Source organism: Salmo trutta, chromosome 9 (genome assembly GCF_901001165.1).
Source record: "Salmo trutta chromosome 9, fSalTru1.1, whole genome shotgun sequence".
In the NCBI taxonomy this organism is placed as follows: Eukaryota; Metazoa; Chordata; class Actinopteri; order Salmoniformes; family Salmonidae; genus Salmo; species Salmo trutta.
This window is the reverse complement of record NC_042965.1, coordinates 14,862,184-14,887,309: the sequence shown is the minus strand read 5'-3', so window position 1 is coordinate 14,887,309 and position 25,126 is coordinate 14,862,184. Positions and strand designations below refer to the sequence as shown.

The 25,126-nt window shown below is 41.7% G+C and overlaps 4 protein-coding genes across 7 annotated transcripts; 3 read left to right on the top strand and 1 right to left on the bottom strand.

Annotated features, from left to right (window-relative positions):
• The first annotated feature begins 247 nt into the window (after positions 1-247).
• mlec (malectin) lies at positions 248-7,804 on the top strand. Of its 2 annotated transcripts, none has more exons than XM_029762631.1 (6): positions 248-447; positions 798-1,050; positions 2,117-2,295; positions 3,081-3,257; positions 3,518-3,575; positions 3,917-7,804. In XM_029762631.1, the coding sequence occupies exons 2-6, from the start codon at positions 843-845 to the stop codon at positions 4,162-4,164; spliced, it is 870 nt and encodes a 289-aa protein (XP_029618491.1). In that variant the 5' UTR covers positions 248-447; positions 798-842; the 3' UTR covers positions 4,165-7,804. The 2 variants fall into 2 exon arrangements, with proteins under 2 accessions (XP_029618491.1, XP_029618490.1); XM_029762630.1 differs by having other exon boundaries at positions 249-533.
• A 456-nt stretch (positions 7,805-8,260) lies between these two features.
• On the top strand, positions 8,261-13,254 carry LOC115200002 (unc-119 lipid binding chaperone B). Its single transcript, XM_029762632.1, has 5 exons — positions 8,261-8,576; positions 10,809-10,922; positions 11,530-11,626; positions 12,049-12,221; positions 12,550-13,254. Exons 1-5 carry the CDS (start codon positions 8,339-8,341, stop codon positions 12,660-12,662), a joined length of 735 nt encoding a protein of 244 aa, XP_029618492.1. The 5' UTR covers positions 8,261-8,338; the 3' UTR covers positions 12,663-13,254.
• A 2,023-nt stretch (positions 13,255-15,277) lies between these two features.
• LOC115199999 (protein CUSTOS) lies at positions 15,278-17,267 on the top strand. Its single transcript, XM_029762629.1, has 6 exons — positions 15,278-15,448; positions 15,637-15,667; positions 15,802-15,900; positions 16,048-16,115; positions 16,242-16,332; positions 16,544-17,267. Exons 1-6 carry the CDS (start codon positions 15,319-15,321, stop codon positions 16,911-16,913), a joined length of 789 nt encoding a protein of 262 aa, XP_029618489.1. The 5' UTR covers positions 15,278-15,318; the 3' UTR covers positions 16,914-17,267.
• hnf1a (HNF1 homeobox a) lies at positions 17,224-24,652 on the bottom strand. Of its 3 annotated transcripts, none has more exons than XM_029762626.1 (10): positions 23,895-24,651; positions 22,709-22,908; positions 21,750-21,930; positions 21,410-21,612; positions 21,048-21,193; positions 20,451-20,592; positions 20,070-20,243; positions 19,794-19,909; positions 19,547-19,631; positions 17,224-17,738 (listed from the first exon to the last, which is right to left on the bottom strand). In XM_029762626.1, the coding sequence occupies exons 1-10, from the start codon at positions 24,191-24,193 to the stop codon at positions 17,608-17,610; spliced, it is 1,677 nt and encodes a 558-aa protein (XP_029618486.1). In that variant the 5' UTR covers positions 24,194-24,651; the 3' UTR covers positions 17,224-17,607. The 3 variants fall into 3 exon arrangements, with proteins under 3 accessions (XP_029618486.1, XP_029618488.1, XP_029618487.1); XM_029762628.1 differs by having other exon boundaries at positions 17,578-17,700; positions 23,895-24,652; XM_029762627.1 differs by lacking the exon at positions 17,224-17,738 and adding an exon at positions 18,297-18,337 and having other exon boundaries at positions 23,895-24,652.
• Between the last annotated feature and the right edge of the window lie 474 nt (positions 24,653-25,126).

Here is a 25,126-nt window from a genome sequence, read left to right as displayed (position 1 = left end):
GTACCTTCCGCATTTTGCCAACTGAACAACGTTGCACTTCAACCAAACCTCAGCTCGGTCTCTTTTGCATCAACTTTGACCCTCATTGGTAAATAAAGTGAAAGTTAATATACAGCGGTTGTAGGAAACTGTATGTGATTCGTGAATCCAAAGCATTTTCTATAAATATGCTAAACTTTTAATACATATGTAGAAATACTTCAATAATGCCATGTGATTGGGTGTCTCTTCAGTCATCCACTTCCTGTACAGTGAACCAGCAGTTCGTTCACACCCTCATGCAATGTGTGTGCCTCTATGGAAATCAACGTCAGTCATACCAATTTGGCAGAGAAGACCAAACGGCCATTACTGTCAATGAGAGCCGCAGTATAGATTGTGGACTATTCGGTTTTACATTTATCAGGAAACAGGCATAGAAGCAAGTTGCACCAAGGATTTTTCAACGTAAGAACTTCGTATTCAGCAAGCCACAGCTGCTGAGAGCTAGAGGAGGTCAGCTATCAAGCTGAGATAGCTAACAAGCTAGACAGGTACTGTAGCTAGCTAAATGTAGTAAAGCCCAACGAGGCAATTCGATCTAAGAGTATTTTACATTTTATTTAGAGTAAGCTGTGTTGATCGTACATTCGAACGTTTGCCAGCTACAACATATTCACAATCAATGCTAATCTTAGCCAGAGAGTGAACATGCTAGCTAGCTGAATATATTTGACTATCTGGGGAGGGGGTGGGAGGGTTTTGTGCTGTCATTTGTGCTAGCTAGCTACCTACTATGGATGTCTTCTCTCACACAGCTTCCTTGGGCCAACTGGTGTGTGTCTGCTTGTACCAAGCTGTGTATGGCAATGCGGTGGGTAAAAGTCCCACTGGTCGCCGGGCTGGTCGTGGCGGTGTTGTCGGTGCTGGCTGAACACTGTTGGGCGGATGGTGGGGGCCCAAACCTTGCTGAACGAGTTATTTGGGCAGTGAACGCTGGCGGGGAAGCTCACACAGACATGCACGGCATTCATTTTAAGAAGGATCCTTTGGAAGGAAAGCTTGGAAAAGGTGAGTCTGTCTAGGCATGGCTGAATCGTAATTTCCTTATTAGCTTCCAAGCTAACCTCTAACTTTGTATGATACTGATACAGTTCCCTAGAGCAAATGTGACTGCTAAATTGAATTGAAAGCTAACTAGCCAGCTACACGTTAGAGCTGTGTGAAATTAGCCACAAGTTTAGCTATTTGGCTAAAAGGAAGTGAAATATTTTCTTCTGGCAGAGGGTAATCGTGTGATTGCAGATGTGTGTTTTTCATAAATAACATATTTCAAGCTAATCAACTCATGCATGGTTTTGACTTCCGCAATTTAACTAGGTTAACCCAATGAAGAGTCAGCATTACTTTCTAGTGCCTCCCTCGAAAATGAAGCACCTCATGGAAGAATAATTAACCCGACGATGACTAATGATATTCAGAAATGTATTTCTTTAAAAGCAATAATTGCAAACTAATAACATGAGTAGTTAATTAAAAGTAAAGTATGAGGTAGAGGATAAAACATCAAATAGGACGTTTCATCACTGTATGATAGCCACTTTGCTTAGTTCCACGGCATGTTCATCTATTCATTTGATGAAAAACACTTCACCCAGAAGCGACATTTCAGATCGTTTCTTACATCCACTCTACTAAAACTAAAGACCAAATGGGTCTGTCAGGAAATATACCGAACAAAAGTATAAATGCAACATGTAAAGTGTTTGTCCCATGTTTCAAAAACAGCTAGGCTACCTGCCGCTAAGCTATCACCACTAACTTGCCAGAACAGATAAGTCATTCATATTTGAACATGCCAAACCATGGTTAGCCAGAAAGTTTGCGTCTCACATTTTTTTAAATGACTTTATCAGGCATAAAAATGCATGCACTATTTGCCTTGTTTGCAGCGTTTGTGTGCAAATACAGTACAAGAAAGTAAATGTATGCAGGCATCACTACTGTTCCAGTACATGGGTAAGCAAATGGGTTTGTATTGTGTAAGCTTATGTGAGAAGTGTTGGGTGCAAATGCGACTGAATTGCTTATAAATCGACAACGTAGTAAGCAATCTACTCTTTGTATTTCCCTCTAGCATCAGATTATGGAGTCCGTCTGCCCATATTGCGTTCTAGTCCTGAAGACCAGGTTCTCTACCAGACAGAACGCTACAATGAGGATACTTTTGGCTATGAGGTGCCGATTCGTGAAGAAGGAGACTATATACTAGTCATGAAGTATGCAGAAGTCTACTTTGCCCAGTCTCAGCAGAAGGTATGACAGCCATCCAATCAAATCATCATAATGTTTTCTGTTTAGATCTCAAAGTTCTGTCCAGTAAACTGTAAGTCATGGTAATGTTATTCTAATTTGTCAGCAAAGATTGTTGTTCAACTTAGATGATGTTGATAGTCTCAAAATTAACCAAAAATTCCAGCAGATGTTTTATTGCAAGGTAGTGATTTTATTAGTAATCTATAAATACTTCTTACAAACTTGTACACTTAGGACTGAGTATTTCCCATGCTATTTATTTTTTGTATTTTCACCCCTTTTTTCTCCCCAATTTCGTGGTATCCAATTGGTAGTAGTTACAGTCTTGTCTCATCGCTGCAACTCCCGTACGGACTCGGGAGAGGCGAAGGTCGAGAGCCATGCGTCCTCTGAAACCCAACCAAGCCGCACTGCTTCTTGACACAATGCACATCCAACCCGGAAGCCAGCCGCACCAATGTGTCGGAGGAAACGCCGTACACCTGGCGACCATGTCAGCGGGCACTGCGCCCGGCCCGCCACAGGAGTCGCAAGTGCGCGATGAGACAAGGATATCCCTGCCGGCCAAACCCTCCCCTAACCCAGACGATGCTGGGCCAATTGTGCACCGCCCCATGGGTCTCCTGGTTGCGGCCGGCTGCGACAGAGCCTGGGTTCGAACCCAGAATCTCTAGTGGCACAGCTAGCACGGCGATGCAGAGCCTTAGACCACTGCGCCACTCGGGAGGCCTCCCATGCTATTTTGATGTTGTGAATCTGGCTGACTGAAATTATCCTTTTGACAGGTATTTGATGTGCGCCTTAATGACCATGTGGTGGTGAAAGACCTGGATATCTTTGAGCGGGTCGGTCACAGTACAGCTCATGACGAAATAGTGCCCTTCTCCATACGCCGCGGTAAGCTGAGTGTCCAGGGAGAGGTGTCCACCTTCAACGGCAAGCTCACTGTGGAGTTTGTCAAGGTGAGTTGAAGTGTGTCAGTGAATAATGTTTTTTCCTCTCCTCCTGACTCATTAAAAAATCAGAAGTGTCCTCAAGTTAAACGGTCAAGCACAAAATGTACTATTACCTACATACAACTCTGAATGTGTGTTTGTTTAGGCTTTTTCTATGCCATTAATATTTTTTACAAATAATGGTAGGATAGTGTTTTTCAAAACTTTCATTTGACACGTGGCTTTATCTCTGCTGGGAACTGATAACCTGCCCTGTGTTTTCTCAGGGTTATTATGACAACCCCAAGGTCTGTGCTCTGTACGTGATGAAAGGGACATTAGACGGTGAGCCTCATCAGTCTATTAACAGGAGAATATTCAACAGTGCCAGTTAAGGCATTTTCTAAGATGTTGTCTTTATAATTCTGAAATTCTTTAAAGAATTGTAATGGCATGTTGTATTATTATGGAATATTTGCTCTTTTTTATCCCATTCATTTTCAATATCATCTTTCATTTGCTCCTGAATCAATTAATTGTATGTACAATCCAGTCTAAAGTCATCACAACCTCTCCTCAATATCCTCAAGTTCTGTATGACAAAATATTTGATTACCTTTCTATTTTCATTTAACACTATCTTTAAACCCGTAATCTCAGCCCCCTCTATATTTTCTGCATCTCAGATGTACCAAAACTCCAGCCTCACCCTGGACTGGAGAAACGTGACGAACTTGAAGAGGAGGAGGAAGAGGAGACTGAGGTAGGCGAGGAGGGTGGTAAGAAGAGTACCTCGACAGTTCCCAAGTACAAGGTCCAGTCAGGCCCCAGAACGCCAAACCCGTATGCGGCCGACAATAGCAGCCTCATGTTCCCTATCCTGGTGGCGTTCGGTGTGTTCATCCCTACACTCTTCTGCCTCTGTCGGCTGTGAGAACGTAAGTTCGAGGGGGAAACGGGGACATGAAGGACAAGAGACTGAAGAAAGGGGGGGGGGGGGTGGGGTCAAAGTGACATCAAAGACACAAGGCAAGCATACAGATGGGAGAGAGCACAAGATCCAAGGGGAGAATGGTGATAACAGAGGACAAAAGAGACCACAAATTTGGAATGCTCTGCAGGCGGCAAAATAAAATGCCTTCCTCACTGACTAAGGTGACACAGAGAAAAGGGAATGGAGAGAGTTTGTGTGTGTTGTACATCTGACACCTTTTCACCACGTGGCACATTACCACATCACAAAGAAATAAGACAGGATTTCCCACTTTCAAACCAGGATTCTCTTGTCTGGCAGGAAGTGCCTGGGATTATACTGAGGGGTTCTGAAGTGTTAGTGGCTGTCCCTCTTTATAGATAAACTTGTTGTTATGGCTTTGGATGAGGTGTGGCTTGGAGTGAAGGGAATGCAGATGAGCTGCTATGCTGATCAACAAAAAATCAGGCCCGGTATTTAGTCAGAGATGGAACAGGAGGTGAAATCATGAAAATTGACAGATTCTTAAAAAATTGAAGATATTTTGTTTTAGAGATTGCGTTGTTGGTGGAGGTTAGGGGGAGATGGTTAACAATTTGATCAGTTAGGCTTTAGAATGTTTTTGCTTGCTCTTTTTGACTTTTTATTTCTGTGTTTGATTATCTCCCAACGTGCTGGTGTTTTAGAGCAAAAATGTAATTTAGCTTTTGATATAAGATGTGCCATAGTCTGAGGAAGACAACATACCAGTAATTTCAACAAGTTCATACTGTTACAGCCTGTTCTTTGCAGCACATTGACATTTCATGTGCTGTTTTATAAGACTGCTGATGAAGTGTTATCACATTCAAGGTGGGTTTCACAATTCTGTTGCATAATATGTTTTAAAAATGCATGTGTACCTCAATGGGACTATCCCATGCTGTGCTGTTTCATATAGCTGATGCAAGTTTCCTCAAATGTGATCACAAGTAAGAAGTCCACTTGTTGTGCTGGCACGTATAAATATCTGACCTTGCAGGTACCTTTTGAGGCAACTAGACTATAACGTTATCAGAAATTGAATCCTTTGAGGGTTTACCTGGTTTTTAATCACATTGATAAAACCCTCTAACTTCTGTGTTTTCCACTTAACGGTACATGGCTTGGTTTGCAGCTGATGAAAGGCCACCTTTTGAAAGGTTATGTGAAATAGTTCTGAGCGATTTGAGTTACATTGCCAACAGTGAGGGATCATTTAACAAATACTCTAGTGGGACAGGTCCTGAATCAGGAACATGTCTAAATTGACTCAAAGATGCATGTAGTGTAGTCCTTTGTCATGGTCACTGCCTTTTCTGCTCATTTTATGATTGTGCATGCCTTTTTGTTTCACCAAAGAGTGTTTTGTGTTGTAAAATTTTGTTTTATGAAACTGTTAGTAATCCTCCATTCATAACTCTGTGATTAATATGATTTAGTTTTTTTACTCACATTGTTGGTGCTGTAGTGATGATTAAGTACTAGGTCAAGATAGAACGTGAACATCAGAAGTTATCCCGATACAATTTGTGTCATTAGGAGTTATAATAACTGGAAGAGCCTAAGCGTTTTATTTTATTTAGTATTTATGTAATGTCCTCTTTGAGATACTGCTGGATTCTTTAAAAATATTGGAACATGAATGTAGGACTTACAATGTGAAGAACAATTGTGTGTATACATGCATGCATATAAATAATCAGTTATCCATAGCTACCTAGAGGGTTAGAAAGTGAAATGAGTTAGAAAGAACTAGTTATGTTAAACATCTGTTGCTAAGCAAGATTTTCAGTGGTAGGCTAAATTGAAACTGGATGTGACCAGCAAGCTTGAGAGCGGCCTTCTTAAGAATTATTTTATTGCAATTTTGAAATTATGTTCCCAGGGAAAAGTTTTTATTTTATTTTTTTAGCCTGCTCACTTTATAGAACTAATTTGAGGCACTATTAGTCAAATCAACATGATGTAAAAACAGTGTGCTTGCACCAGTCTTAATCATGATCTATAGCCTATTCACGATGCATCTGTGCGTAGATATGGGTGTGCGCATGTTTTTCCTCTTCCCCGTCTCTCCATTAAATAGTTCAGTTTAGGCCAGTATTTTTGTCTCATCAATCCCTAGCATACCTTGTCTTAAAACTTGCCTTAAAGTAGACCGCAGCATTTTGTTATTTGTCTCTAAGGTGTCGCAGTAACATCCTATATTCTTCCATACAGTTAGCCTGGAAGTCAGTAGCTGCATGTTTGCGTTGTTTTTGTGTGTCCAATTGCCTCTGTATCAAGAACGTAGCTCTTTCCAAGAATGACACGTCTTTTACCAAGCCTTGTCTTATGTTCCCCCAAGCCTCTCCACACTTGTCATTGATTTCACACTTGCTACTTGACAAGTAGATGATCCAGGTGTTGTAAATCCCCTCACTCCTGAGGTTTCCCTCCATGTTCCATGCTGCTGGAAAAAACAGCCAGGGGAGGTTACAATACTTAATAGTCAGCTGATAGTAGTTTGGTTTATTTGTGTTTTTTATATATAAAAAAGAAACAATCCATAAATAATCAGAAGCACCTTTGTTCCTTAGTTGAAAAACTGCAAAAAATGTCAATCTTTTGTTTGTTGGCTAATCGAAATCTACACAGTTGCGTGTGTATATACTGTACGGTACAATATCACACTTATTGTAGTGTGACAGCGGTTGTTTTTTTTTTTCATCAAAATATTGTTATTATTGAGGTGTTAGGTATTTTTTTTAATGGTTAATTGTAAAGAAGACTGTGGCCTTTCTGCTGAGGATGACAGCCAGGCAAACACTGACTGTCAGGAAGAGAAATGGGATTAGCGGAGTATGGAATTCTTTACATTTTATATTGTATAATTTAAGTAAGAAAGTGGGGTTTAATCTTGAGATATTTGCTAAATGATTAATAAAGATTTGTAGCTTTAACATTTTCCTCAGGATCGATTTTTTTTTTTTTTGTTTTTTTTTACCATGATTTAACTGGTTTATTTTCAAAGCATTTGTCTGTTATTTGTGTGTAATTTTGTTTTGATTGAGTCATTTTTGCCTTGGTTTGAATACATTTGTGTTTTACCATTATCTGTTTTGAAGTTCCTTTCTTTTGGTGTGCTTTTCATTACTTAATTGCATGGTTTTTATTTTTGCCCACGAAAGTCCTAGTGTGCAAAAATCCTAACCCTACATAAGCTCACCTTGGATAAGAACCAAAGGCTTGCCGTCATATAGATATGTAGGCCTAAGTCTTCAATAATTACATTTAGCTGCATCGCTCTCCCATTATCCCCACTGAGGTACAGACAACAATCATACACTCTTGTGCTCCACACACAGTCACAGAGTATGTATGAATTAGTGTGAATGTGTGTGAGAGTGATCAATGCCAATAAGGAATCCTACTCTCCTTATTGATTTCTCCCAGCCCTGAGGGCTTCAGGCCACAGGTGGACTGATGGAGTAATTTGAGGTGCCCCCCACCTTACTCAGTTTTAGCTCTGCAAATAACATCTACAAAGTAGGAACTGCTGATAAATGCTGTCTCTTCTTAATAAATGTGCTATTTTATCTAACTGGTGTTTTAGCAAATTGTTTCTTTATGATTTATCCCATGTTCTACTATCCTTAGGGTTATTGCAGTACCCTGCCCTCATAACTGAACGGTTCAACATGCTGTATCACTGAGATACTGCAGTCGTCACAAATAATGAGAACTACAATTATATTATATTTCTATGGGGGGGACGTGGGAAATGTATGGTCGGTAGGATGAAATGGCAGTAATGCGTTTGAGAGATGATGAATAAAAAGCATGGGCAAACTTAACTACATTGGTATAGTGAAACCATTTTCATGGAGTTGTACCATACTTAGGTGTTCCCTAATTGGAATTCCATTTACCTGCAACCTAGGTTAAAGATGCAAAAACATTTACCTTGCCTGCAACGTTTTTGAACATCCCGCCCTACTGGTAACTACGGTAACCACCTACGTTTTCAGCCAATTACAATCGACTGTTCTCAGCATAGGTTCTCCATAGAGACGCTTCGCCATCTTGAATTTAGTGAAAGTTGCAGTTGACTAAACAAGCACAGAACAATCAAGACATGAGCGGCTCTAACTCTCGGAACGAGACGGCAGCCACAGTTAAAGGACCGGACACCGATATGGGGCTAGATGCAAATTCCAGGGAGCGAAAGTCCGGTGGAGATGTGACGAAGAGACTCAAGTCGCGACGAAATCAAACGGATAAACAGCGGCCTGTTGTTACAGAAGATGAGCTCAGGGCGCTAGGAAGAGACATCACACCAGATGAAATCCTTGGTCTGTGTGCTGTTACACGGGGTATGTATGGAGTTAGCTACAGATTGTTAAAGCAGATAATGTGATGTAACAAAATATTTTTGGTTTCCATTACTGGGAGTTACAGGTTAGTTACAGTTTGATGTAGCACAGTTGTCCAGTTGTAGGTGGTGCGTTTGAATTCGAGGTGGACCCACCTGTCTAATTCAATCAGTGAAGATTTTAAATAGCCAAGATGGCGGCATACACATTGTTGGATTACTTAATGTAGAAAAAATATATATATTTTAATAAAAGACAATTTTCTAAATTCAAACGCTCTACCTGCAACTGGAAACAGACATTTTAGAAGATAACCTGAAACATGTAGTGTTGGTTTCATGATGAAATAAGATCCCAGAAATGTTCCATACACACAAATGCATTTCTCTAAAATGATGTGCACACATTTTTTACATCCCTTTTAGTGAGCATATTTCCTTTGCCAAGATAATCCATATACCTGACAGGTGTGGCATATCAAGAAGCTGATTAAACAGCATGACCATTACACAGGTGCACCTTGTGCTGGGGACAATAAAAGGCCTCTCTAAAATGTGCAGTTTTGGCACAAGTCAATGCCACTGATGTCTCAAGTTTTGAAGGAGTGTGCAATTGGCATGCTGACTGTAGGAATGTCTACCACAGCTATTGCCAAATAATTGAATGTTCATTTCTAATTTTTGAGAATTTGGCAGTATGTGCAATTTGGCAGTACGTGCAACCGGCCTCACAACCGCAGACCAAGTGTAACCACGCCAGCCCAGGACCTCCACATCCAGCTTCTTGACCTGCAAGATCGTCTGGGACCTGCGACCCGGACAGCTGATGAAACTGAGTTTGCACAACCGACGAATTTCTGCACAAACTTTCAGAAACCGCCTCAGGGAAGCTAATCTGCGTGCTTGTTGTCCTTGCCAGGGTCTTGACTTGACTGCAGTTCGGCGTCGTAAACGACTTCAGTGGGCAAATGCTGACCTTTGATGGCCACTGGCATGCTGGAGAAGTGTGCTTTTCATGGCTGAATCCCGGTTTCAACTGTACCGGGCAGATGGCAGAGTGCCCCATTGTGGGGTTATGGTATGGGCAGGCATAAGCTACGTACAACAAACACAATTTCATTTCATTGATGGTCATTTGAATGCACAGAGATACCGTGCCATTCATCCGCCTCCATCACCTCATGTTTCAGCATGATAATGCACGGCCCCATATTGCAAGGATCTGTACACAATTCCTGGAAGCTGAAAATGTCCCAGTTCTTCCATGGCCTGCATACTCACCAGACATGTCGTCCATTGAGCATGTTTGGGATGCGCTGGATCGACGTGTACGACAGCGTGTTCCAGTTCCCGCCAATATCCTGTGGTCCTGTGTGGCTCATTTGGTAGAGTATGGCACTTGCAACGCCAGGATTGTGGGTTCGATTCCCACGTAAAACCAGTACTAATGACAATGTATGCATTCACTACTGTAAGTCACTCTGAATAAGAGCGTCCGCTTAATTACTAAAATGTAAATATCCAGCAACTTCGCACAGGCCACAATCAACAGCCTGATCAACTCTATGCAAAGGAGATGTGTCGTGCTGCATGAGGCAAATGGTGGTCACTCCATATACTAACTGGTTTTCTGATCCATGCCCCTGTCTTTCTTTTTAAGATATCTGTGACCAACAGATGCATATCTGTATTCTCAGTCATATGAAATCCATAGATTAGGGCCTCATTTATTTCAATTGACTGATTCCCTTGTACTGATTCCCAAGCTTTGAAGTTGTTGCATTTTATTTTTGTTCAGTGTACATGTTTGGCCGAATCGAGAACGAAGATAGTATCGCCAAGTTAAGGTTGGTCGAAAATTCTGTGTACTACACAGTACTTAACCTGTAACTCCCGGTAATGGATACCAAAAATCTTTGTGTAAATCTTGTGTAACAATCTGTAGCTAGTATGGAGTGGATTGATTGGAGATGATAGATGTGATTTGGATAAGATTCAAGTTAATCAATGTAGCTATCTATTCTTTTTCTAGCTCATCTAGCTAGTTAATGTGTTAACTAGTTGGCTAACTTGATGTGGCTGCAAACACTGCATACCTCGCTTTGTAGTGAGTTAGTTGACTTTAACTAGCTAGCTAAGTTTGCACCACTGTTTTGAGGCAGCCAAACAAAGAATTTGTGGACACACCAGATTCCCTGTCTGTATGTGCTGCTTACTACGAATTTCCTTCCAGATTATCTATGTAAACCTGAGGACAATGTCTACAATATTGACTTCACACATTTCAAGATCAGGGATCTGGAGACTGGGACAGTGCTCTTCGAGATTGCTAAACCTCACAACTGTGGTAAGTTTAAACTTTTTCACACTTTTCCACAACATAAGTGACAGATCTCGGATAGGCCACATCTTAAAGGTATACTCAGCAATATGCCATCATAATACACACTAGGGTGACTTTCTGCTTATAGAAATCAAGCTGGGGTTGCTGTCAGCTTAAACAGGGCACCATGCTCAGTCTGTGAGACACCCCAGTTGCTGAAACCATTGCAATCACTGCTGACCGGTGCACTGGTGGTGTTCAGTTGGGGCACTAAACAACTGCTGAAATCTGCCACACATGACACTTGGCTCTTTACAATGTGGACTTGCCTCATTGGAAGGTATATATTGGGACAGCCCATAGTTTTGGGAGATTTGAGCATTAGTTTAATGAGCAGGAAGTTGCCCCGCTGTGTATGATATCGTATTGCTGAGTCTACTCCGAAGGGCCACAGACTAAATTAATCTGTATTATTTCAAGTAAAACCAAACAAGCCAAGTTATTCCTTCTATGATAAGGAATGTAGTCCTTATGCAAATGTTGTAGCTATAATTTTAGGTTGAAATCCGAGATGACCTTTTGTCACTTATTTGGATGGCAATTACATTTGAATCCATGTTGTCTTCATCAGACCCTGAAGATGAGGAGAATGGAGATGCCAGTGCTGGGCGCTTTGTGCGCTATCAGTTCACGCCAGCCTTCCTCAGACTGCAGACTGTTGGTGCAACGTAAGGCAGTGGATTAAACAGGAAACATCACATGTATTATCATTGTTAGAAGTCACATGACTCATCATTGAAAAACCACATACTTTGGTAAGGCCTAAATGTTCCATAGTATGTGCTTTCCCTTATGCTGACAAATTCTGAACTGTTTCGTTTGCTGGTGTGGCTTACCAGCGCAAGAAACTAAGTCCTGCAGCTCTGGCAACCACCTAAACTACAACAGAGAGGATTTGGCAGAGCACACAGCTGGGAACAAGACTATTGAAAGAATCATCCTACTTTTGGACTTTAAAAAGGAATATAGATGGTCAATGAATAAAGCTACAATTCAAATAGTTGAAGCAATTGAATGCAGATACCACCCACAGTTATGTTCAGCATGTCCCTGCTAGTATCTCAAGTGCCTCTTTCTACTCTGCTTTCAGTGTGGAGTTCACCGTGGGGGACCGGCCTGTTAACAGCTTTCGCATGATAGAGAGGCATTATTTCCAGAATAAAGTTCTCAAGAACTTTGACTTTGACTTCGGATTCTGCATCCCAAACAGCCGGAACACTTGCGAACACATCTATGAGTTTCCCCAGCTCCATGAGGACCTCAGTAAGTCTAATAGTAGTAGTGCATCTTTCTCACTTCGTCTATCAACTTTGTTGTAGCCTGTGTGTGTCCCTACAAGCTAAAGTTCAGACTGGCCAGAACATAGCTGACCAAGTCTGTAAGTCTATACTATCCATACAGAGCCAGTCAGACAACTCTCGTTGTAAGGGGAGGAATGTGGACACTAGACAGTCACATGGTTCCTTTACAGGTTGTTTATTTTGGTGCGCTGAACAGCATTAATTTACTTTTTTAGTCTGTGATATGTGTGTTCTGCTGTTCCTTTATGAAGTCATTTGCAAACTGAATTTCCTTTTTTTGTCTCTTTAAGTTGGCCTAATGGTGGAGCACCCGTATGAGACCAGGTCAGACAGCTTCTATTTTGTGGACAACAAACTGATCATGCACAATAAGGCAGACTACGCCTACGATGGGGGCCAGTAGTGTCTGAAGATTAGCTTCTTGTGTGCAATGCAACGCAGGGGTCACATTGCCCCTGAATACAACCATCATGTAGCTCTTTTGGGAACAGGAGTGTACTTTCCCCACTTCAGACATTCCAACAAACTTTACCAGCCCCAGGTTTGGGGAAATAGGACCATATCTACCTTCCAAACAGGTTGCTTCATTTATTTGATACCTCATACCCATCTATTGCTTGGACTCATAGGAATCTCTTGTCAATCACTCTTTTGTAATGTTGAACATGTTTTCCTTTGTCTTTTCTAATGTTTCCACATTTAAGTGGTTTCTTTACTGCTTATTTCAATCTGCTTTGAGTTCAGTATTTGTTGCATATCCTTGTTTTTGAGTTGTATTGTGTTTAGTCCACTGTTACCAGACAGCTCTACAGAGGGATAAGGGAACATTACATGATCCCAATCTGAATGTTAAATACCGGTCATTTGTAGCCCGTAAGATGAACAATGATTGAAGTTGACCAGGTCTTATGTTCTTTTGTACACACAAGGGTTGACAGATGGCACAATTGGATTGCAAGCAAATTACAACTGATACTACCTAATTTCATTGAACAATAGTTTGGTTCTGGTCATCAATTTCTAACTACTCATTCTGCTCAAGTAGCAATCGTGATCCTTTGCTATGTCTTCGTTCCTCAGATAGTGGGCTAAACTGTATATTCAGCTTTGAGACTAACAGATGCTCCATGAATTTGACATCTTGCCTTGGTGTAGAAGCTGTATTATTCATATTGGGTGTCCCATGTCACCCCTCCAGCTATATACACAGAGCACAAAACATTATGAACACCTGCTCTTTCCATGACTGACTGACCAGGTAAAAGCTGAATGGGTGAATGGGCAAGACAAAATATTTAAGTGCCTTTGAACGAGGTATGGTAGTAGATGTCAGGTTTGTGTCACGAACACTGCTGGGTTTTTAACGCTCAACATTTTCCTGTGTGTATCAAGAATGGTCCACCACCTAAAGGACCACCAGCCAACTTGACACAACTGTGGGAAGCATTGGAGTCAACATGGGCCAGGATTCCTGTCGAATGCTTTTGACACCTTGAAGAGTCCATACCCCGACAAATTGAGGCTGTTCTGAGGGCAATGGTGGGTGACAGACAACAACCCTGGTCTGTTACGTTTTTAGCATTTGTAAATGTTCTTGTAGTGTGTTCGTGCCTGCTGGAGTTACACTGAGTTTTCCAACACTAAATGAAACCTCCCCCATGTGCCTTGTATTCAGACTTCTCAGCTCAAGAGGCTTTGTTGTGTGTGAGAGAAATTCATGTGAAGTCCAGCTGTGCTCCGCTACACACCTGTCCAACATGTCAAAAGCTGGCTGGAAGATATTTTTGTGAATTCATTCTAAGCATATCCCAGTCAGCTATAAAATAATATTGGTTACCCAGAAGTAAAATTAGTGCGAAAGTTTGATTTCTTGTTTTACTTCTGGGGGAATGCCGATAACAATTGATTACGTTCGTGCGAAGTCGCCTCTCTTGTAAACGGAAACTCGGCCAAATCTCCTTCCTTCTGCTAATTTCACCCGTGTTTATCATGGTCAAAAAGCACATTTTTTGTTTTCATGAATTTTTATCATAGACAATTTTGAGTTTGTAGCTGTGGAATTTAGTGGAAACCGCTTATCATCCACACACAGGCTTTAAAATCACAGCACCAATTTAAGAACCGCCTAAACCCAATCCTGCTGCTCGTAATCACATAATTGCACGTGAGTCTCGACATATTCTCGCCGTATCCTCTGTCCACGAGAGGTTAGTTATGAAATTATAACTATACAGTTCATAATGACAAGTGGAAGGTATAGTGTATGTATCAGTGGAGGCTGCTGAGGGGAGGACGGTTCAAAATAACGGCTGGAACAGCACGAATGGAAACCATGTGTTTGATACCATTCCACTCATTCTGCTCCAGCCTATCACGAGCCTGTCCTCCCCCAATTAAGGTGCCACCAACCTCCTGTGGTATGTATGATGATGTGGCTGTGATGTTAACCACTTTATAGACTTGTGATGTCTGTTCTTTACCTTTACTGATGGAAGGTCTGTGATAGCAGCCACTATTTTTTTTCTAATAGCACCACCAAATTAACACTAATTATGGCTTTTACAACACGGTCGCTACTGATCTCACTTTTCACTCTTATGAAGTTGGACCCGCATACTGTGTAAACTGGAACCTCTGAATTTATTGAGCATATTGTACTTTTATCTATTGTTGAATGTGTTTTAGGACAGACAGAAATTTCACAGTGAGATTTTTTTTCAACATTACTACAAAGATTACTGTCTTTTGAATGTTACATTTCAGGGACCATAGACTCCATATGTTGTCTATATTGTTGGATGTGTACTTGGTGAACTAGAAGTAGAACTAGAAGCCCTCCTAACATTGCCTTTTATGTTCCGTTAAATGTTTTTGTTTCTGCAAGATGATATACTGCCAGGAGAGTGGGGAATAAAAAAACAATTGAAATAATGTTCTGTATACATTTTGGCTAAAGTTCACTCAAACTCACTACACTGACTGTGGCATGCATATCTCACCCGAAAGACTTCATTACCCATAGTGCATTGCTTTGTAGCCGCAAATGTACTTGATCCAACATGTCAGCCCCCGTTGGAACGATGGTTGAAGACTCAAGCAGTGAGGAGGAAGATCTGGAAAAGTTTAAGGAAGCAGCTTGGAGTTTTGGCACATATGGAATTAATGGTACACACAATACCAACACGGCAGGTAAATTCAGCCTAAATAACCTTTTGCTTTAGCTAAAACATGATGTAACTTAGCTAGCTAATGCTAGTCAACAACAAATGTGGGGTGGGAGATAGATTTGCTCGCTGGCTAAAGATTTCACACACTAAACTATCTTACCCCATTACAGCAGCAAAGTCTTAACAGTAATGTAACGACTGTTGTTTTAGATGGGGAAAGCAATGGGAAGTTATCCCGTCGGTAAGTTGTTCCTTTTCTCTGAATGGCATGCCATCCCCTCTGTATTATTATGATTCACCATCATGCATAGAGGTTTTGCCTCACGTTTGGCTTCTCCAGAACAATCGTGTTTTATGTAATGCTATGGTCAACAGTGTGGCTGTATCTAAACATGAACATGATGGGAACGAGCTTCAGACGACTCCGGAGTTCCGTGCGCACGTTGCAAAGAAATTAGGTGCTATACTTGACAGGTACAGTATTTTTTCTTTGTCATGGGAAACTGTTGATGAAACATCAGTTTTACTATTATAGCTACCATTAGCGTTCGCCTCGTGTTACCTCCACCTATCAACTTTTCAGTCGCCAACTTTAATCTAACTATGCAATTTGATATTCAGTTGCATTTCAGTGATATCTGCAGAAACATCAAAACCCTGCACACAGTCAACCAAATGTGAAGATGAAGGTGAGGGTTTATCCAGAAGTTGTTTTGCACTGAAACTAATGCAGTAGTTACGAACTGTATGATGTCAAATATGATGCAATATAAATGCTGTGTGTGGTCTTGATCTTTTTTCTTGGTTTTTTGAAGGATTCCGGCTGTTCACCACATCTGTCCCAGGAGAGTTTACCATTGATCCCCCTCCTCCTCCTGTAAGGCGCCGGCCCGTTCCCAGCTCAAGGTGATGCTTGTTCTATGTAGGCCTGACCTTTTAACCTTTGGGATGTGTGAGGTGGTTTGATGTCACCTTCATAACTACTTTGGGAAGGAATCCTTACAGTAGCATTGCATGATTGAAATATTCCTGTAACTCATATTGTAATACTACTGTATTACAGTTTAATAAACAGTTTAATAAACAGCTTAAGTTTGTTTCTGCAATTTTCCCCTAGTGACAGTGACAGTGAGCTGGAGATGAGACTGCGAGAGGCAGCAGTGTCAGTTACAGACCTCCTATCATCTGCTCTCCCCAGCGCAGTTACACCTTCCCTGCCAGAGTCCCTCAGCTCAGATAAATTGAAGAAGAAGAAATACAAGGTTCAGGAAGGAGAGGACAGTAATAACAGCCCTGTCCCAGAGAAAAATAAGAAAAGGACAGCTCCCCGCGAGGTCGAGAACTGTGGAGAAGCCTCACCTTATGCTAAAACGGAGGAGGACCAAAAGAGCCCTGAGGAGGATAGTCTACCGCTGAAGGTCAAGAAGAAGAAAAATAAACAAAAAGGCACAGATGAAAGGGTGGAAGAGGAAGTAGAAAAGCACTGAGAGACTTCTGGACTCACTTGTTGTGATTTGGAATATTGGCTGTTCCATACTTGTAAGAACTGTTAACCTGTTGTAGCTTGGGGTTCTTAGCATTCATTATAACATGGTCAGGTCATACACTGTTATTTTCTTTAAATAATCACTGCAATGTTGTACTACTTTGTAGTTTGTTATTTTCTGGAATGGAATACGTTCTTTCAGAAATGTGGAATACTGTAAGTCTCACCAGATATTTGATGACCTTTTTTCTCTGCCCAAAACACAATCAGTGCTATGCCTTGTTTTGTAAAGAAAGCAGTTTACATTGATGTCAAGAATTCTGAGAGCATTTTTATTAAAACACTTTTCTATTGATAATATACATGTTTATTGTAAAACGGGGATCAATCGCTCAGCATTCTCTGTTTTCATGGATTTAGATGTGGTTGTTGCTAATGGTTTATCTCTGACCTCAGATCAGCAGACTGACACTGAGCACAACGTTCTTTGTAATAGTAAGGCTGCTAATTCAAGTGACGAGATTTATGTATCTAGCAAAATGAGTTATAGTTTCTCTGGAAAATCTTACTGCAGAAGTAGTTTGAGAATTTGCGTTACATCTCTATTACAGTTCTCTACTTACTGTAAAAACTATTTTGTTTCACCCACCCTCTGCTCCCACCCCTTCACATTACATAGTGGTTACATTCTGTTGCTACTGTGCGGTAGAGACCATCTGTGCAGGAATGTAGGAGTTGATGTCTGCTGGCGAAGAGGAGAGGCGGTGAGGTGGATGACTTTCACTAGACTGAGATGGAGGATACAGCTGTAAATTCCCAGAGGAAACTAAGAAAGACAGATGGTAAGTTATTAATTTCTAGTTTCTCTACTGTCATTCCAATTACAACCCTGCATTTAAAATGCCCTATTTTGACTGGCAGCTAGAGAATACCATGGGTTATATTTACTACTTTCTAGCTGTATTAAGATGACTTTGAAGTACAGTACCAGTTATAAGTTTGGACACACCTACTCATTCAAGATTTTTATTTATTTTTATTATTTTCTACATTGTAGAATAATACTGAAGACATCAAAACTATGAAATAACACATGGAATCATGTAGTTACCAAGAAGTGTTAAACAAATCAAAATATATTTTAGATTTTAGATTCTTCAAAGTAGCCACCCTTTGCCTTGACAGCTTTGCATTCTCTCAACCAGCTTCACGAGGTAGTCACCTGGAATGCTTTTCCAACAGTCTTGAAGGAGTTCCCACATATGCTGATCACTTGTTGGCTGCTTTTCCTTCACTCTGCGGTCCAAATCATCTCAATGGCGTTGAGGTTGGGTGATTGTGGAGGCCAGGTCATCTGATGCAGCACTCCTCCTCCTTGGTAAAATAGACCTTACACAGCCTGGAGGTGTGTTTTGGGTCATAGTCCTGTTGAAAAACAAATGATAGTCCCTCTAAGCGCAAACCAGATGGGATGGCGTATCGCTGCAGAATGCTGTGGTAGCTATGCTGGTTAAGTGTGCTTTGAATTCTAAATAAATCACTGACATTGTCACCAGAAAAGCAACCCCACGCCATCATACCACCACCTCCATGCTTGACGGTGGGAACCACACATGCGGAGATCATCCATTCACCTACTCTGCGTCTCACAAAGACACGGCGGTTGGAACCAAAAATCTCAAATTTTGACTCATCAGACCAACGGACAGATTTCCACTTGTCTAATGTCCATTGCTCTTGTTTCTTGGCCCAAGCAAGTCTCTTCTTATTATTGGTGTCCTTTAGTAGTGGTTTCTTTGCAGCAATTCGACCATGAAGGCCTGATTCACAGAGTCAACTCAGAACAGTTGATATTGAGATGTGTCTGTTACTTGAACTCTGAAGCATTTATTTGGGCTGCAATTTCTGAGGCTGGAAACTTTTTAATGAACTTATCCTCTGCAGCAGAGGTAACTCTGGGTCTTCCTTTCCTGTGGTGGTCCTCATGAGAGCCAGTTTCATCATAGAGCTTGATGGTTTTTGTGACTGCACTTGAAGAAACTTTCAAAATTCTTGACATTTTCTGTATTGACTGACCTTCATGTCTTAAAATAATGATGGTCTATTGTTTCTCTTTTCTTAGTTGAGCTGTTCTTGCCATAATATGGACTTGGTATTTTACCAAATAGGGCTATCTTCTGTATACCACCCCTACCTTCTCACAACACAACTGATTGGCTCAAACGCATTGAGAAGGAAAGAAATTCCACAAATTAACTTTTAACAAGGCACACCTGTTCATTGAAATGCATTCCTGGTGACTACCTCATGAAGCTGGTTGAGAGAATGCCAAGAGTGTGCAAAGCTGTCATCAAGGCAAAGGGTGGCTACTTTGTTTAACACTTTTTTTTGGTTACTACATGATTGCATATATACTATTTAACGTTTTGATGTCTTCACTATTATTCTACAATGTAGAAAATAGTAAAAATAAAGAAAAATAATGAGTAGGTGTGTCCAAACTTTTGACTGGTACTGTATGTGTTACACACTTAGTAGCTTTTTTAGATGTCTTCAGTCTCCCCTTTAGTGTAGTGTAAGAAACTCCATATTTTGGGAAATAGTCTACACTTGGAGTAACATGATTTATCTTACCTGGCACAGGTGAAGGGGACTGCAGGTGTAGGGAGTCCTCCTGGATGGGTTGGTCTGTCTGCTCCTCAGGGTCTGTGGTCAGAATCTAACCAATGCAAAAGTCATTAGCAGATTCAACCCACATTAATACTACTACTGATCATTAGCTAGTGAGTCTAGACTTTTCTATACCTGTGTACTCAGACTTATGCAACTGATTATTAATGGCATCACTTTCATTTTAGGTGAATGTTTAGAATCACAGTACCTGTCTGACTGTGGTTAGACTGGTCAGTGTTCCAAGGCTGCTGCTGTCAGTGATGACCATTGCTTGGGACAGTAGGCTGGACGGAGGGTAGTGGGACATATCAGACTTGCTGTACACTGCAGTGGAGAAATTGAGAGCAGGAGGCATGGGTACTTTATGAAACCCTCCTTAGTTCTAGCAGTTCTATTAGGTTGCTCTCACTCATTCCTTGTTTCACATATTGTAGTTCTGTCAAAGGGCAAATGAAGGAGTAACATGCTGCCACTGTGGCCTTACTGTGACATGGAAGCTGTGCCATGGTTGCCATGAAAGGACTGTGGTGGCCCATATGACTCTGGAACTGCTGTGTGAGTTGCTGCTGGGAAGTGGAATGAAGCTGCTGCTGGAAAGAGATTGGCTGAAGGGTGGTGAACCCGCCTCCCACGTTGTTGATGACAGGTACGGTTTGACCTATTGACCAACAGGCCAGGAAAACATGGATTAGGCTAGGCTACTTTGTTAATGTCAGTTTTTTATATATCTGACAACTTTCTGATCATCACTGGAAAAGGATAAGATACAATACAGTGGATATGTTTTGAAATGACCGTTTTAAAAATAACTATGCTCTGACTTAGAGCTGTTTGAGTGGAGGGGACTGTGTGTAGAATGGGTTACCTATGAGGAGAGAGGACTCTCCCAGGCTCATGACGCTGGGCAGGGAGGTCATGATGAGTCCATGGTGGGGAGCAGGCGAGGCAGACAGACTGTGCAGTGATGTCAGGGTGCTGACTGGGGGCAAGGGGCCACCACCTGATACCTGAGATGGGGAAAGTTGGTGGCAGAACCACAGCCATAGATTCTTGTGAGGATTGAGATGCTTTGTATACCCAAAGGTTTATGATGACGTGAAGTAGTCTATGATCTCCCTAGTTTGATGTGATATGGCTTGGGATTTCACTGCGTTACATGATGATATATGGTTAGCGACCTCATGGTCTTATATAACGATGTGATGTCATTTGCTTATTATGATGTAATATGGTTTGTGAAATAATTTGCTTATTATGGTTTGTGATCACACTGATGTGTTGTGCAGTTACTAATCTATGTATTGTGATGATTGGGATTATGTGATCATAGTTGCTGAACTCTGGTTGTGACAATGAGAGGTTGTTTGATCTCATCTCACTGGTTTGTGGTCGTGTAATGGGGATTGTAACAATGTGTGTAGAGGTGAGATATGGTGAATGATAATATGGTAGGTGATCTCACTGGTTTGTGATGGTGTGTTTCCAGGAGTGTGTGGCTGGGCTCCAGTTGAATGGGGCTGGCCAGGCGGCCCCCCAAGCCTCTGTCTCCATTGTGACCCCTCGATGACCCCAGATTGTCACATGTGATTTGCTGGCTATACTTCATGCCTGGAAGAGAGGAAGCCTGTTAGGATGAGTTAGGATCAGGTGTTTCCTGGGAGGAGGGAATGTTGCACCCTGTCAGTTTTGGCTCTGTTCCCCTGTATAAGGGCACTGAAAATAGTACATAAGCAACACCCTGATGACAACACTAATAATTAATTATGCTCTTTGTGGATTAAATGAAATTATATTTTGATTCACTTTGGTGAGGGTGAGTGTTACCTTGCTCAGGGCTGTGTGAGAGCGTGTGGTTGGTGGAGCTTGCTGATTGGCTGTTGTAAGGCATATCAAGAGCCAGTTTATGGCGGAAGGCCTCCTCCTTGCGGCGGTTAGCGAACCAGTTGTACACTCGTACCTCTGTCACCAGGTTAGAGCCCAGGCCAGCCAGCTGGGACGGAGACACACCCCTCTGGAGACACTCAGCCCTGAGGAAGAGCCATAGAGGGCCCGGAGCAAGAGAAGCGTCTTTAAGGGGGACACGCTAAAATGACAGGGACAGTTCCTCCATTGCACTGGAACTGGGAACATTTCCTGTTTTAGCTGACCCCTCTCTCTCTCTCACCTGTTACACTCCTCCACTAATCCCTCTCTCTCCTCTTTGCTTGGGTTCCTCTGTCGTTCATAGGCGTGGAAGAGGATTTGCTGGGAGGCGGGTCCCCATTTGAACCTGTTCCTACGTCCCTTCCTCACGTCCTCTCCCTGCTCCTCTCCAGACCCAAGGGCATGCCTGGCATTAGTAAACTCTGCATGGGGTGGTCAGTGAAAGCATATTTGTAGAATTTTGTGATAAACGTCAATTGTATTGTTATAGTATCCATATTGTTATATCAGTATTATTAATTATTCAGACAGTATTGTTATCTTTAAAACAATAGGGCTAATTCACAGGAATCTGTTTTTATATTAGAGTTTGAGATAATTTGCAATGCAACGTGTGTGTGTGTGTGTGTGTGTGTGTGTGTGTGTGTGTAGGACATGCAGATCGTGTGTCTCTCTACACATGGAATGTGAAAGTGGACAGTATCATGTTACCTTACATGTCTATATTTGACTCACAGTGACCAGTGGGCCCCCATAGTTGTTTACAGCTGACAGACATATTGAATACTGTATCATGATGGATGTACCAGTCTAAGGATTGGGGTACAGGGATTGTGATTTCGCTATCATTGGGAAGACACAGCAGGAGACCACACTTTCCTTACATGGTTGAAATGGAAAGTTTGCAAATGTCAAAGCTATTTGAAACTTTTTTCCAGAAAGTGGATATAAGGAAGGACATAGAAGAGTAAGCAAGATCCGTTGACATAATTGTTCTTAGCATCCTGAGATTCAGTCTTGTGTAAGAGCTCCCAATCCCCAAAACCGTATAGATTTATGGCAATTTATTGTGAATATTAATGAATGAGGTAGTCATGATTTGAGCTATTTATAAATGTTACACTTCAGAGTCCAGACTGTAGCTGTCATACTGGAGCGCAGTAAAGGCAGGGTCAGCTCATCAGCTGGTCAAATACTCACGCTGGCTAATCTCGCCCTGCTTCCTGACATACCAGCTGTACAAAGCAGCCCGTTTCTGGTTCTTCATGGGCGTGCCTTTGTTGAGGTGCTGGGAGAGATGGGACTGGTTGAGGCCTGTGGATTCGACCACCTCTCTCTGGGGGAGGTTATGCTGCTGCATGTAGCTCTTCACCAGTTTTGCCACGCGCCATGGATCCTCCCTATCACACACACACACACAGACAAAACACATATGCTTAAAGAGGGGGAGGGAGAGAGGGATGTTGACAATAAGAGATAAGGGGAAGCACAGCAGGGCAAAGTCCAGCTCTCTCTGGTCACTGGAATTAAAACCCATAAAGATATGCATAGCCTACTTGCTGCAACACAAACCTTGACGACTAGCAATAGTACATAACATTTGTATTAGGTATATTAACATACAAAAGCTGTATCTATGTTTGATGCATTTTTATACTAAGGCATGGTTGGTCAAATTGTGTTTTCATGCTAGGTGTTGTAAAATGGCCAACCTTTAGCTATATACAATGACCAGTTAAACTACAATCTTGAGATATATGTTGTAGTTTGAAATGTGGTGAAATTAAATGAGCTTTTCCAAATAGTAGTAAATATTCATTCAATCTGTTCTAACACACAGACAAACATAGCACATTTCTGTTACTCTTAACCATTGCATGTAGTTCATTCATTAAATGGACAGAGAATACTGATGGGGTGGGTAATTAGTAACCAGGAAAGGAGGAACCCTCCTTTAAATTCACCTCAGAGGCCAAGAGAGATCTCAGAGGGAGCAGGAGAACGGGGGAGAGGGGGACTAAATTTGAGAAAGACGAAGAAAGGATGCTGCCAGGTAAAACTGTAAATTGTTTGTACTCTCTGGAACCTTTTCTTGGTCAGAAAACGACAGGAAAAGAGAGCAGAAAAGAAAGCGAATGGAAAACAGAATCAAGTAACCACCCTAAAACGTATTTGTTTTTAAATATTATAATTTTTTTTACAAATGAGTTGGACATTATTTTTTTAAAGTGAGAGAACAATAGCACAACAAAGGGGTATGGCTATGTTGTTGTTGTTGTATGGGTGTGTGTATTAATATTTGAGGTTTGATAAAAGGAAGAAATTGATGTACTATATATGTTAAGGGGAGGATAGGGTGGATGGCAGACATTTGGGAGTTACTTACTGAAGCAGTTGGTCGACCAGAGCCCTCTGCCTGGCTGCCTCTTCTGGGGCTAGGGCCTCCAGCTCCTGGAATATTGGGGGTGGAAAATCCATTTCTCCCTCCTCCGAACTCTCGCCATCCCCCCTGTCCCCCTTCTCTGCTCCAGGGGTGACCCTCTCTCGCTCCAGTTCTCCCAGGGCATGGACCAGGACCTCCCGGGACAGTCCAGAGCCCAGCAGAGCCCAGATCAGCTGCTCCTGGAGAGCAGACAGACGCCCAGGGCCGGGCCCTGCTTCTCCTTTCCTCTCCTCTCCCTCCATTACGCTGTTGCCTAATCTTTACCTCACTAACACAGCACACAGACTACGCAGGCCACAGGTCACAAACACACAAACCAACACAGACACACTGCAGTCATGCGCTTACACAAAAAACAGAGCAATTGGCTTCTGGAATCATTGCATTTCTGTCCTTCAGTTTAGGAATAGAGAAAGTTTGCTTTCATTTTCCCCCGTTTGATTTTTCTCCTCGTCTCGTTCTGAGCTGAGCTGTCTGGTTTTAGCCCTCCACCTGCTGTTATGCTTTAAAAGGTCTTTTTTTCCCTCCCCCTCCTCCCCATGCGCTTTCTGTGAACTTTGTCCCCATCTCCGTCCATCCCTAACAGTGAGCAAAGTGCAGTCAAACTATAAATGAAAATAAACTGCACATTCATACAGCCTCCTGTATAACACACAAATGTAATACATATGTGAGGTTACAAAAATAAGCAAACTGCATCTTAATACGCACATTAAAACCTAGCATATTTATTTTTCAATATATTCTAAACTGACACAAATCTCCATGACACTTATAGGCATTCATTTTAGGGTCCAAAAAGGATAACAGCAAAATGCATATTTTAGACTGCCTTGATGTAATTTGTGGCTAGTATAACTATATACTATTCTATATTTCATATCAATTGTAATGTAAAGGCCTAATGGAATGGATGTTGTAGCTTAACATTTATCATGAAAACCTGATAGGTGTGTTTTGAGAGGTTTGGAATGAATTGGACAGAGAAATTGAAAGTAGCTGTTGTCCTGCACAGCACTAGAGGGCACTACTGCATCATTCTAGAAAGACAGGGTATGATAGAGGTAGCTTTTAGATGCCAGAGAACACCTGCTAGCGTTCACTGACTTTGGGTTCTGTTTCTCTCTGCTCGCTTGAATATTTCTGCTGTCCCTGACAGTCACCTAACCTTTCCT

What these genes read in the sequence shown, in the direction of transcription:
- mlec (XM_029762631.1), top strand. Translation starts at nt 843, where the DNA reads ATGGCAATGCGGTGGGTAAAAGTCCCACTGGTCGCCGGGCTGGTCGTG. An exon ending in GGAAGGAAAGCTTGGAAAAG is followed by an intron (nt 1,051 to 2,116) that starts GTGAGTCTGTCT and finishes ATTTCCCTCTAG; the next exon opens with CATCAGATTATGGAGTCCGT. An exon ending in TCACTGTGGAGTTTGTCAAG is followed by an intron (nt 3,258 to 3,517) that starts GTGAGTTGAAGT and finishes GTGTTTTCTCAG; the next exon opens with GGTTATTATGACAACCCCAA.
- LOC115200002 (XM_029762632.1), top strand. Translation starts at nt 8,339, where the DNA reads ATGAGCGGCTCTAACTCTCGGAACGAGACGGCAGCCACAGTTAAAGGA. An exon ending in TCTGTGTGCTGTTACACGGG is followed by an intron (nt 8,577 to 10,808) that starts GTATGTATGGAG and finishes ATTTCCTTCCAG; the next exon opens with ATTATCTATGTAAACCTGAG. An exon ending in TGCTAAACCTCACAACTGTG is followed by an intron (nt 10,923 to 11,529) that starts GTAAGTTTAAAC and finishes TGTCTTCATCAG; the next exon opens with ACCCTGAAGATGAGGAGAAT.
- LOC115199999 (XM_029762629.1), top strand. Translation starts at nt 15,319, where the DNA reads ATGTCAGCCCCCGTTGGAACGATGGTTGAAGACTCAAGCAGTGAGGAG. An exon ending in AACCAAATGTGAAGATGAAG is followed by an intron (nt 16,116 to 16,241) that starts GTGAGGGTTTAT and finishes GGTTTTTTGAAG; the next exon opens with GATTCCGGCTGTTCACCACA. An exon ending in CGGCCCGTTCCCAGCTCAAG is followed by an intron (nt 16,333 to 16,543) that starts GTGATGCTTGTT and finishes ATTTTCCCCTAG; the next exon opens with TGACAGTGACAGTGAGCTGG.
- hnf1a (XM_029762626.1), bottom strand. Translation starts at nt 24,193, where the DNA reads ATGGAGGGAGAGGAGAGGAAAGGAGAAGCAGGGCCCGGCCCTGGGCGT. An exon ending in AAACACACCATCACAAACCA is followed by an intron (nt 20,593 to 21,047) that starts GTGAGATCACCT and finishes TCCCCATCTCAG; the next exon opens with GTATCAGGTGGTGGCCCCTT. An exon ending in GTCCCCTTCACCTGTGCCAG is followed by an intron (nt 17,739 to 19,546) that starts GTAAGATAAATC and finishes TGTCTTTCTTAG; the next exon opens with TTTCCTCTGGGAATTTACAG.